Source organism: Oncorhynchus keta, chromosome 15 (assembly GCF_023373465.1).
Source record: "Oncorhynchus keta strain PuntledgeMale-10-30-2019 chromosome 15, Oket_V2, whole genome shotgun sequence".
Taxonomy (NCBI): domain Eukaryota; kingdom Metazoa; phylum Chordata; class Actinopteri; order Salmoniformes; family Salmonidae; genus Oncorhynchus; species Oncorhynchus keta.
The window spans coordinates 11,902,561-11,916,558 of record NC_068435.1 but is presented as its reverse complement, the minus strand read 5'-3'; the positions used below and the strand labels follow the sequence as shown (position 1 = coordinate 11,916,558).

At 45.6% G+C, this 13,998-nt stretch overlaps 1 protein-coding gene across 2 annotated transcripts in view; it reads right to left on the bottom strand.

Annotated features, from left to right (window-relative positions):
* The window catches only part of LOC118376836 (low-density lipoprotein receptor-related protein 8-like), a 212,158-nt gene that overhangs the window by 45,694 nt on the left and 152,466 nt on the right, over positions 1-13,998 (bottom strand). For both annotated transcript variants that reach the window (XM_052463390.1, XM_052463391.1), the window contains exons 8-9: positions 4,116-4,235; positions 3,148-3,273 (exon numbers count right to left, since the gene is read on the bottom strand). In XM_052463390.1, coding sequence (XP_052319350.1) covers positions 3,148-3,273; positions 4,116-4,235 — 246 coding nt within the window. The remainder of the gene's footprint in view (positions 1-3,147; positions 3,274-4,115; positions 4,236-13,998) is intronic.

Genomic DNA, 13,998 nt, shown 5'->3' with positions numbered 1-13,998 from the left:
GCCCGAGCAGTCAGTTCTAGGAAGAGTCTTGGTGGTTCCAAACTTCTTCCATTTAAGAATGATGGAGGCCACTGTGTTCTTTGGGACAAAAAATGCTGCAGACCTTTTTTGGTACCCTTCCCCAGATCTGTGCCTCGACCCAATCCTGTCTCGGAGCTCTACGGCCAATTCCTTCGAACTCATGGCTTGGTTTTTGCTCTGACATCCACTGTCAACTGTGGGATCTTATAGAGACAGGTGTGTGACTTTGCAAATAATTAAATTTACCACCGGTGGACTCCAATCAAGTTGTAGAAACATCTTGAGGATGATCGATGGAAACAGGATGCACCTGAGCTCAATTTCAAGTCTCTGTTTTCAGTTTTTTATTTGTAATACATTTGCAAACATTTCTAAAAACCTATTTTTGCGTTGTCATTATGGGGTATTGTGATGTCATTATGGGGTATTGTGATGTCATTATGGGGTATTGTGATGTCATTATGGGGTGATGTCATTATGGGGTATTGTGATGTCATTATGGGGTATTGTGATGTCATTAGATTGATGTCATTATGGGGTATTGTGAAAATAATAATAATAAAATAAGGTGATGTCATTATGGGGTATTGTGATGTCATTATGGGGTAACAAAATGTGGAAAAAGTCAAGAGGTCTTTCTGAATGAACTGATATGATATGCAAGCGCAGACGTACGTACACACACACACACACACACACACACACACACACACACACACACACACACACACACACGCACACACGGAAACATCCTCAAAAACCTAAAGGAGTGGATAAAGACAACGATACATTATTTTCCATTAGACCACTTTTCTAACTAGCTTTAGCAACAAACTGATTCAGACTGTGAACGTGACATTCTAATTATGCTTCATGTCCTCCAGGCTCAAAAGGTGTGTCACAGCAGCTTAGCTCATTACAACTAATTAATTTTGAAAAGATGTGAGTCCCTCTTCAAATATTTCCCGAATTTAAAAAAAAAAATGTAAACACTGCCAAGAGGGACATTTCTCAAATTCCCCGTCTTCTCCGAAAAATACGTCCTTGTTTACACTCTTAAACAGAATTGTCCTAATTGGCAGGAGAGTGAGAGTCACACTTTAGTGGCTCATTGACTAAAGAAACAGTGGTGATTGTGTGTGTTCGTTGTGTATGTGTGTCTGTCTTTGTGTGTCTGTGTGTCAGTGGAGGCTGGTGGGAGGAGCTATTTTGGAGATGGGCTCATTGTATTGGCTTGAATAGAATAAATGTGGTTTCCTTATGTTTGATGTGTTTGATACCATTCCATTAATCCATTCCAGCCATTACAATGAACCTGTCCTCCAATAGCTCCTCCCACTAGCCTCCACTGGTGTGTGTGTGTGTCTGTCTGTGTGTGTGTGTGTGTGTGTGTCTGTGTGTGTGTGTGTGTGTCTGTCTGTGTGTGTGTGTGTGTCTGTCTGTGTGTGTGTTGAGGAGAGATTCAGTAGTCATACTGACACCTGTTAGGTGTGTTAGATGCCCTGACCTTAGAGATCCTTTCTTCTCTATTTTGGTTAGGTCGGGGTGTGACTAGGGTGGGCATTTCTAGTTTCTTTATTTCTAGGTTGGACTGGAGGCAGCTGTCTATCGTTGTCTCTGATTGGGGATCATACTTAGGCAGCTTTTTCCCACCTGTTTGTTGTGGGCTCTTGTTTTTGTGTCGTTGCCTGTGAGCACTGCATTGACTTCACGTTTCGTTTGTTCTGTATTGTTTTGGTTTCAATTATTAAACATGTGAAACTCTATGCACGCTGTGCCTTGGTCCATTTATTCCAACGATCGTGACACATAACCACAGTCTTGGAGGAGGAACACCAACCAACCAACCAACCCCTCCCTCCCAACAACCAACCAACCAACCCCTCCCTCCCTCCCTGCCTCCCTCCAACCAACCAACCCCTCCCTCCCTCCCTCCCTCCCTCCCTCCCTCCCTCCCTCCCTCCCTCCCTCCCTCCCTCCCTCCCTCCCTCCCAACAACCAACCAACCAACCAACCCCTCCCTCCCTCCCTCCCTCCAAACAAACCCTCCCTCCCTCCCTCCAACCAACCAACCAACCAACCCCTCCCTCCAAACAAACAAACCCTCCCTCCCTCCCAACAACCAACCAACGCACCCCTCCCTCCCTCCAAACAAACCCTCCCTCCCAACAACCAACCAACCCCTCCCTCCCTGCCTCCCTCCCTCCCTCCCTCCCTCCCTCCAACCAACCAACCAACCAACCCCTCCCTCCCTCCCTCCCTCCCTCCCTCCCTCCCTCCAACCAACCAACCAACCAACCCCTCCCTCCCTCCCTCCCTCCCAACCAACCCCTCCCTCCCAACCAACCCCTCCCTCCCTCCCTCCCTCCCTCCCTCCCTCCCTCCCTCCCTCCCTCCCTCCCTCCCTCCCTCCCTCCCTCCCTCCCTCCAAACAAACAAACAAACCCTCCCTCCCTCCCTCCCTCCAACCAACCAACCCCTCCCTCCCTCCCAACATTACATTACATTATTATTATTATATATTATTACATTTAAGTCATTTAGCAGACGCTCTTATCCAGAGCGACTTACAAATTGACCCACAACCAACCAACCAACCCCTCCCTCCCTCCAAACAAACCCTCCCTCCCTCCCAACAACCAACCAACGCACCCCTCCCTCCCTCCCTCCATCCCACCAACCAACCCCTCCCTCCCTCCCTCTCTCCAACCAACCAACCCCTCCCTCCCTCCCAACAACCTACCAACCCCTCCCTCCCTCCCTCCCAACAACCAACCAACCAACCCCTCCCTCCTTCCAAACCCTCCCTCCCTCCCAACAACCAACCAACGCACCCCTCCCTCCCTCCAAACAACCCCTCCCTCCCAACAACCAACCAACCAACCAACCAACCCCTCCCTCCCTCCCTCCCTCCCTCCCTCCCTCCCTCCCTCCCTCCCTCCCTCCCTCCCTCCCTCCCTCCCTCCCTCCCTCCCTCCCTCCCTCCCTCCCTCCAAACAACCCCTCCCTCCCTCCCAACAACCAACCAACCAACCCCTCCCTCCCTCCCTCCCTCCCTCCCTCCCTCCCTCCCTCCCTCCCTCCCTCCCTCCAAACAACCCCTAACTCCCTCCCTCCCCTCCTCACCTTCTGCTTTACAGGTCTTGGTGACGGGGTCCATCTCATAGCCTTGGTAACATTCACACTTGAAGTCTCCCTTGTAGTTGATGCAGATCTGGCTGCAGGCGTTGGGGTTCTCACATTCATCAATGTCTGAGGAGGAATGGAGGAGGGGGGGTTATCAATCACACTCATCAATGTCTGAGGAGGAATGGAGGAGGGGGGGTTATCAATCACACTCATCAATGTCTGAGGAGGAATGGAGGAGGAGGGGGTTATCAATCACATTCATCAATGTCTGAGGAGGAATGGAGGAGGGGGGTTATCAATCACACTCATCAATGTCTGAGGAGGAATGGAGGAGGGGGTTATCAATCACACTCATCAATGTCTGAGGAGGAATGGAGGAGGAGGGGTGGGTTATCAATCACACTCATCAATGTCTGAGGAGGAATGGAGGAGGGGGGTTATCAATCACACTCATCAATGTCTGAGGAGGAATGGAGGAGGGGGGTTATCAATCACACTCATCAATGTCTGAGGAGGAATGGAGGAGGGGGTGGGTTATCAATCACACTCATCAATGTCTGAGGAGGAATGGAGGAGGGGGGTTATCAATCACACTCATCAATGTCTGAGGAGGAATGGAGGAGGGGGGGGTTATCAATCACACTCATCAATGTCTGAGGAGGAATGGAGGAGGGGGGTTATCAATCACACCCATAAATGTCTGAGGAGGAATAGAGGGGGGGGGATATATCCCTCTAGTGGCGTGGGGGCTGTGCTTTGGCAAAGTGGGTGGGGTTATATCCTTCCTGTTTGGCCCTGTCCGGGGGTGTCCTCGGGTGTATGTATGTATGTATGTATGTATGTATGTATGTATGTATGTATGTATGTATGAGAGAGAAAGAGAGTATAGTGTACTACTTCGGTGCGAGTGTGTGTCTACACTGTACTGTGTGTGTGTCTAGACTGTGTGTGTTCTCAATATTCACCTCCACACGTCCTCTTGTCCAGTAGTTTGTACCCGGTGGGACACTGGCACTCGTAGCCTATTGGTCGATCCTGGCAGATGTGAGAACAGCCGCCGTTGTTGAGTGAGCACTCGTTGAGCCCTGGGAGAGAGGTGAGAGATAGTGACTAGGAGAGGTCTTTTAGCAGCTGGGTCGTGCTCATTCAGGAACGAAATGGAAGAAAACGGACTGAAACAAGGAGGGACTACCTTGACTTGTCCAATAAGAAATTCCCATTTTCAATTTTCCAAAAACAAAATGTTTTAAAACGTTTTCCATTGAGTGTCCAAATGAACACGACCATAATATTAACTGACAGAGGGGCCCAATTCCATTTCTAATTTTCTGTTCAGTCCATCACCCCACTTGCTCAGTTCCATCCATGGATCCCCCATCCAGTCCTGAGTGAGTCAACATTCAGAGGCTTCTCACCAGCTCTGATTCTTCACATCACCAGACTTTCTCCTCTCCTCTTCGCTATCACCCTATCAAATGACTGTCACTCAATTCCGCTCACATGTTAGTCACCGTTTTGAAGTGGGACTGAGCTAGTGAAAGAAGCGAGTGAATGAAAAAGGATAAAGTGAATTTAGATTGAACACACTGAAGATATATTCCCACTTCCTTGAAATAATCCACAAACAGAGAATCGATGGAGGTTGAAAAATGCTTTCCACCAATCACGATAGATCAGTGAATAACAGCCTACCGCAAGGGCTGAAGGAAGGATACATCACAATCAGAATCTATTTGAGTATTCCAGTAAGCCAGTGTTCACCTACAGTAGTCTGTGTGAGCGTGTGGGTGATCATTTTCACAGGGGTTTTGGGAGGTGACCTCTAAGTGATGGCTCTCTATACATGAGAACTGGTTTGAAAAGCCTTTACAGTTTTCACACTCAAGAACCCTCGAGAGGCTTTCCTGACACACACACACACACACACACACACACACACACACACACACACACACACACACACACACACACACACACACACTTTCTTCCCCCTTTTTTCCTCTCTCTATCCCTCCTCCCCCGCCCCATCCCTCTCTCCCTCCACGCCCCCTCTCCCCGACCCCTCTCCCTCCACACCCCCCCCCTCCCTCCACCTCCACCCCTCCACGCCCCCTCCACGCCCCCTCTCCCTCCACGCCCCCTCTCCACCCCCTCTCCCTCCACGCCCCCTCTCCCCCACGCCCCCTCTCCCTCCACGCCCCCCCTCCCTCCACTCCCCCTCTCCCTCCCTCCCCCTCTCCCTCCACGCCCCCTCTCCCCACGCCCCCTCCCCCTCTCCCTCCACTCTCCCCCCCTCTCCCTCCACGCCCCCTCTCCGCCCCCTCTCCCTCCATGCCCCTGTGTATGTCTCTGTGTGTGTGTTGTTATGCAGGTGTGTGTATGTGTGTGTGTCTCTGTATGTGTGTGTGTGTTGTTGTGCAGGTGTGTGTGTCTCTGTATGTGTGTGTGTGTGTTGTTGTGCACTGAGCGTATAAAAGTGTACACATATACAGATGCAGGATCTTAATTTGATCACTCGGTTGCTGAGAATTTTAGCAGACACTCTCATCCAGAGCGACTTACAGGAGCAACTAGGGTTATGTGCCTTGCTCAAGGGTACATAGATTTTTCACCTAGTCAGTTGAACGATTTGAACCAGAAATCTTTTGGTTCTTGACCAAAAGCTCTTAACTGCCACTTTCATGTATCCTCATTTTGACCAGAGAGAGAGAGATAGAGAGAGAGAGATAGAGAGGACTGAAGTCAGAGAGACAGAGAGAGAGAGATAGAGTGGACTGAAGTCAGAGAGACAGAGAGAGAGAGAGAGAGAGAGAGAGAGAGAGAGAGAGAGAGAGAGAGAGAGAGAGAGAGAGAGAGAGAGAGAGAGGGGGAGAACCAGAGTCAGAGAGAGGGGGAGAGATAGAGAGGACTGAAGTCAGAGAGACAGAGAGAGAGAGAGACAGAGAGAGAGAGAGAGAGAGAGAGAGAGAGAGAGAGAGAGAGAGAGGGGGGGAGAACCAGAGTCAGAGAGAGAGGGGGAGAGATAGAGAGGACCGAAGTCAGAGAGAGAGAGGGAGAGAGAGAGAGGGGGGATAGAGAGGACCGAAGTCAGAGAGACAGAGAGAGAGAGACAGAGAGAGAGAGAGAGACAGAGAGGGGGAGAACCAGACTCAGAGAGAGGGGGAGAGATAGAAAGGACCTGAAGTCAGAGAGACAGAGAGAGAGAGAGAGAGAGAGAGAGAGAGAGAGGGGGAGAACCAGAGTCAGAGAGGGGGAGAGATAGAGAGGACTGAAGTCAGAGAGACAGAGAGAGAGAGAGAGACAGAGAGAGAGAGAGAGAGAGGGGGGAGAGAACCAGAGTCAGAGAGAGGGGGAGAGATAGAGAGGACCGAAGTCAGAGAGAGAGGAGAGAGAGAGAGAGGGGGGATAGAGAGGAAGTCAGAGAGACAGAGAGAGAGAGACAGAGAGAGAGAGAGAGAGAGGGGGAGAACCAGACTCAGAGAGAGGGGGAGAGATAGAAAGGACCGAAGTCAGAGAGACAGAGAGAGAGAGAGAGAGAGAGAGAGAGAGAGAGAGGGGGAGAACCAGAGTCAGAGAGAGGGGGAGAGATAGAAAGGACCGAAGTCAGAGAGAGAGAGAGAGGGAGGGAGAGAATGAAAGAGAGAATCAGAGAAAGTGAAGGAGAGAAAGAAAGAGAGAATCAGAGAAAGTGAAGGAGAGAAAGAAAGAGAGAATCAGAGAAAGTGAAGGAGAGAAAGAAAGAGAGAATCAGAGAAAGTGAAGGAGAGAAAGAAAGAGAGAATCAGAGAAAGTGAAGGAGAGAAAGAAAGAGAGAATCAGAGAAAGTGAAGGAGAGAAAGAAAGAGAGCGGGAGATCGAGAGGTAAAAAAGGACAGAGAAAGAGAGACAGGGAGAAGAGGGAGGAGCTCTCTTCGCCCTTGATCTCTCTTATGCTCTCTCCTCCCTCCTTCACTCTACCCCTTCTACCATCCCTTCTCTCCCCTCACCTTCCTCTCTCAATCTTCCTGTCTTCTCGCAGCATCGCACAATTTATTTTGGCCCACTCCCCTGCTACCCTGTCTCCAAGGCTTTGGAGGTGTGTAGTCTCCTCCCAGGCTGTACAGAATGTGTTCATGCAAATCTGATTGTGTGTGTGTGTGTGTCTTTCACATGGTATGTGTGTCTTTCACAATGTGTGTGCACCCGCGTGGGTGAGTTTTACAGTATATGTTTATGTATGGGGTGGCAGGTAGCCTAGTGGTTAGAGCGTTGGACTAGTAACCGAAAGGTTGCAAAATCAAATCTCCGATCTGACAAGGTAAAAAAATCTGCCGTTCTGCTCCTGAACAAGGCAGTTAACCCACTGTTCCAAGGCCCGTCACTGAAAATAAGAATTTGTTATTTAACTGACTTGCCTCGTAAAATTAAAATAAATGTAGCTGTGTACATCTGTGTGTGTTTTATTGTGCTATTTTTGCTCTTTCATACACACTCACTCAGTCACTCACTCAGTCAGTCAGTCAGTCACTCACTCACATACAGTGCCTTCAGATAGACAACCATTTTCAAGTCTTGCCATAGATTTTCAAACCGATTTAAGTCAAAATGGTAACTATGCCACTCAGGAACATTCAATGTCATCTTGGTAAGCAACTCTACTGTAGATTTGTCCTTGTGTTTGAGGTTAGTGTCCTGCTGAAATGTGTCTCCCAGTGTCTGGTGGAAAGCAGACAACCTGGTTTTCCTCTAGGATTTTGCCTGTGATTAGCTGTATTCCGTTTATTTTTATCCTAAAAACCTCCCTAGTCTTTGCCGATGACAAGCATACCCATAACATGAGGCAGCCACTACCATGCTTGAAAACATGAAGAGTGGTACTCAGTGATGTGTTGAGTTGGATTTGACCCAAACATAATGTTTTGTATTCAGGACAAAACAGTTAATTTCTTTGCCACATTTCTTGCAGTATTACTTGAGTGCTTTGCTTTCTGTACAGGCTTCCTTATTTTCACTCTGTCAATTAGGTTAGTAATATGTTTTTTACCCATCTACCAATCGATGCCCTTCTTTACATGGCTTTGACAAACCTGCCTGATCTTTACATTTTTTATTTAACTTGGCAAGTCAGTTAAGAACAAATTCTTACTTAAAATGACGGCCTACCCCCGGCCAATTGTGCGCCGCCCTATGGGACTCCCAATCACGACCGGTTGCGATACAGCCTGGAATCGACCCAGGGTCTGTAGTGACGCCCCTAGCACTGAAATGCAGTGCTTTAGACCGCTGCGCCACTCAGGAGACCTGTAAATCTTTGTGCTTGAATCTGTGCTTGAAATTCATTACTCGATTGAGGGACCTTATAGACAATTGTATGTGTGGTGTACAGATGGGTTAGTCATAAATAAATAATGTTAGCCACTATTACTGAACACGGAATGAGTCCATGCAACTTACTATGTGATTTGTTAATAAGGATCAACCCCTTTTTTGATGACATACCCAAATCTAACTGCCTGTAGCTCAGGACTTAAGGATACGCCCATTCTTGATACCATTTGAAGGGAAACACTTTGAAGTTTGTGGAAATGTGAAATTCATGTAGGAGAATATAACACATTAGATCTGGTAAAAGATAATACAAAGAAAAAAACATAATCGTTGAAATGGAAGAGAAAGGCCATCATGTATTATTCCAACCCAGGCGCAGTTGAGATTTTGTTCACTAGATGGCAGCAGTGTATGCGCAAAGGTTTAGACTGATCCAATGAACCATTGCATTTCTGTTCAAAATGTTGTGTTAAGACTGCCCAAATGTGCCTAATTGGTTTATTAATATTTTTTCAAGATCATAACTGTGCACTCTCCTCAAACAATGGCATGGTATAATTTCACTGTAATAGCTACAGTAAATTGGACAGATTAACAAGAATTTAAGCTTTCTGCCAATATCAGATATGTCTATGTCCTGGGAAATGTTCTTGTTACTTACAACCTCATGCTAATCGCATTAGTCTACGTTAGCTCAACCGTCCCGTGGGTGGAACACCAATCTGTAGAGATCCTTAAGAGGTTTTAATTAGCACATTGTTAGTCCTGAACTTATTTAGGCTTATTCAACAAAGGGGTTGAATATTGACTCAAGACATTTCAGCTTTACATTTGTTATTAATGTATATAAAAAAATATATATATATATTTTTAATCCACTTTGAGATTATGGGGTATTGTGTGTAGAATCAGTGAGAACATCAAAATGTCATCCATTTTAAATTCAGGCTGTAACATGGCAACATCTGGAAAAAGTCAAAGGGTGTGAATACTTGCTGAAGGCATATAGAGCCAGCCAGCCAGACATATAGAGCCAGCCAGCCAGACATATAGAGTCAGCCAGCCAGACATATAGAGCCAGCCAGCCAGGCATATAGAGTCAGCCAGCCAGACATGTAGAGCCAGCCAGCCAGACATGTAGACCCAGCCAGCCAGACAGCCAGACATATAGAGCCAGCCAGACAGACATATAGAGCCAGCCAGCCAGACATATAGAGCCAGCCAGCCAGACATATAGAGCCAGCCAGCCAGACAGACATATAGAGTCAGCCAGCCAGCCACACATAGAGTCAGCCAGCCAGCCAGACATATAGAGTCAGCCAGCCAGCCAGACATATAGAGTCAGCCAGCCAGCCAGCCAGACATATAGAGCCAGCCAGCCAGACATATAGAGCCATCCAGACATATAGAGCCAGCCAGCCAGACATATAGAGTCAGCCAGCCAGCCAGACATAGAGTCAGCCAGCCAGCCAGACATATAGAGTCAGCCAGCCAGCCAGACATATAGAGCCAGCCAGCCAGACATATAGAGTCAGCCAGCCAGACAGACATATAGTCAGCCAGCCAGACATATAGAGTCAGCCAGCCAGCCAGACATATAGAGCCAGCCAGTCAGACATATAGAGTCAGCCAGCCAGCCAGACATATAGAGCCAGCCAGTCAGACATAGAGAGTCAGCCAGCCAGTCAGACATATCAAGCCAGCCAGTCAGGCATATCGAGCCAGCCAGCCAGACATAGAGAGCCTGTCAGACATAGAGAGCCAGCCAGCCAACCAGCCATGCAGACAGTCAGCCAGTGTCAGACATACTGTTGACACAGCCAGCAAGTCAGACACACACACACACACACAGTCACACACACACACACACACACACACACACACACACACACACACACACACACACACACACACACACACACACACACACACACACACACACACACACACACACACACACACACACACACACACAGATGTTTGTTTCTCTCCCTTTGATGAGCACAGAGGCTTTTCTTCTCTTGATACAAATTTGACCAGCCCCGACGCTTTGAAATGCAATGGAGATATCCACTTTGTTATGGTGAGCATACACACATCATTGCATAAGTGCTAGCTTGAAGACAAAAGACATCTGCATAAGTGCAGATTGAAGACACACACACACACATCTGCATAAATGCTAGATTGAAGACAAAAGACATCTGCATAAGTGCTAGATTGAAGCCACACACACACATCTGCATAAATGCTAGATTGAAGACAAAAAGACATCTGCATAAGTGCTAGATTGAAGACAAAAGACATCTGCATAAATGCTAGATTGAAGACAAAAAGACATCTGCATAAGTGCTAGATTGAAGACACTCACACATCTGCATACGTGCTAGATTGAAGACACATATACATCTGCATAAGTGCTAGATTGAAGACACATATACATCTGCATAAGTGCTAGATTGAAGACACATATACATCTGCATAAGTGCTAGATTGAAGACACATATACATCTGCATACGTGCTAGATTGAAGACACACACACATTTGCATACGTGCTAGATTGAAGACACACACACATCTGCATACGTGCTAGATTGAAGACACACACACATCTGCATAAGTGCTAGATTGAAGACACTCACACATCTGCATAAGTGCTAGATTGAAGACACATATACATCTGCATAAGTGCTAGATTGAAGACACATATACATCTGCATAAGTGCTAGATTGAAGACACATATACATCTGCATAAGTGCTAGATTGAAGACACATATACATCTGCATAAGTGCTAGATTGAAGACACATATACATCTGCATAAGTGCTAGATTGAAGACACATATACATCTGCATAAGTGCTAGATTGAAGACACATATACATCTGCATAAGTGCTAGATTGAAGACACATATACATCTGCATAAGTGCTAGATTGAAGACACTCACACATCTGCATAAGTGCTAGATTGAAGACACATATACATCTGCATAAGTGCTAGATTGAAGACATATACATCTGCATAAGTGCTAGATTGAAGACAAAAAGTCATCTGCATAAGTGCTAGATTGAAGACACACATCTGCATAAGTGCTAGATTGAAGACACTCACACATCTGCATAAGTGCTAGATTGAAGACACATATACATCTGCATAAGTGCTAGATTGAAGACACATATACATCTGCATAAGTGCTAGATTGAAGACACATATACATCTGCATAAGTGCTAGATTGAAGACACTCACACATCTGCATAAGTGCTAGATTGAAGACACATATACATCTGCATAAGTGCTAGATTGAAGACAAAAAGACATCTGCATAAGTGCTAGATTGAAGACACACATCTGCATAAGTGCTAGATTGAAGACACACACACATCTGCATAAGTGCTAGATTGAAGACACATATACATCTGCATAAGTGCTAGATTGAAGACACTCACACATCTGCATACGTGCTAGATTGAAGACACATATACATCTGCATAAGTGCTAGATTGAAGACAAAAAGACATCTGCATAAGTGCTAGATTGAAGACACATATACATCTGCATAAGTGCTAGATTGAAGACACATATACATCTGCATAAGTGCTAGATTGAAGACACATATACATCTGCATAAGTGCTAGATTGAAGACACTCACACATCTGCATAAGTGCTAGATTGAAGACACATATACATCTGCATAAGTGCTAGATTGAAGACAAAAAGACATCTGCATAAGTGCTAGATTGAAGACACATATACATCTGCATAAGTGCTAGATTGAAGACACATATACATCTGCATAAGTGCTAGATTGAAGACACATATACATCTGCATAAGTGCTAGATTGAAGACACATCTGCATACGTGCTAGATTGAAGACACATATACATCTGCATAAGTGCTAGATTGAAGACAAAAAGACATCTGCATAAGTGCTAGATTGAAGACACATATACATCTGCATAAGTGCTAGATTGAAGACACATATACATCTGCATAAGTGCTAGATTGAAGACACATATACATCTGCATAAGTGCTAGATTGAAGACACTCACACATCTGCATAAGTGCTAGATTGAAGACACATATACATCTGCATAAGTGCTAGATTGAAGACAAAAAGACATCTGCATAAGTGCTAGATTGAAGACACATATACATCTGCATAAGTGCTAGATTGAAGACACATATACATCTGCATAAGTGCTAGATTGAAGACACATATACATCTGCATAAGTGCTAGATTGAAGACACTCACACATCTGCATACGTGCTAGATTGAAGACACACACATCTTTGTAAACAGTTCCTTCAGAAAGTATTCAAACCCCTTGTCTTATTCCACATGTTGTTGTGTTACAGCCTGAATACAAAATGGATTCAATAGATATGTTTCCTCGCCCATCTACACACAATACCCCATAATGAGTGAAAACATGTTTTTAGATTTTATTTTTTTTAGCAAATGTATTGAAAATGAAATACAGAAATATCTCATTTACAGTGCCTTGCGAAAGTATTCGGCCCACTTGAGCTTTGCAACCTTTTGCCACATTTCAGGCTTCAAACATAAAGATATAAAACTGTATTTTTTGTGAAGAATCAACAACAAGTGGGACACATAAAGTGGAACGACATTTATTGGATATTTCAAACTTTTTTAACAAATCAAAAACTGAAAAATTGGGCGTGCAAAATTATTCAGCCCCCTTAAGTTAATACTTTGTAGCGCCACCTTTTGCTGCGATTACAGCTATAAGTCGCTTGGGGTATGTCTCTATCATTTTTTCCCATTCCTCCTTGCAAAACAGCTCGAGCTCAGTGAGGTTGGATGGAGAGCATTTGTGAACAGCAGTTTTCAGTTCTTTCCACAGATTCTCGATTGGATTCAGGTCTGGACTTTGACTTGGCCATTCTAACACCTGGATATGTTTATTTTTGAACCATTCCATTGTAGATTTTGCTTTATGTTTTGGATCATTGTCTTGTTGGAAGACAAATCTCCGTCCCAGTCTCAGGTCTTTTGCAGACTCCATCAGGTTTTCTTCCAGAATGGTCCTGTATTTGACTCCATCCATCTTCCCATCAATTTTATCCATCTTCCCTGTCCCTGCTGAAGAAAAGCAGGCCCAAACCATGATGCTGCCACCACCATGTTTGACAGTGGGGATGGTGTGTTCAGGGTGATGAGCTGTGTTGCTTTTACGCCAAACATAACGTTTGGCATTGTTGCCAAAAAGTTCCATTTTGGTTTCATCTGACCAGAGCACCTTCTTCCACATGTTTGGTGTGTCTCCCATGTGGCTTGTGGCAAACTTTAAACTACACTTTTTATGGATATCTTTAAGAAATGGATTTCTTCTTGCCACTCTTCCATAAAGGCCAGATTTGTGCAAAAACGACTGATTGTTGTCCTATGGACAGAGTGTCCCACCTCAGCTGTAGATCTCTGCAGTTCATCCAGAGTGATCATGGGCCTCTTGGCTGCATCTCTGATCAGTCTTCTCCTTGTATGAGCTGAAAGTTTAGAGGGACGGCCA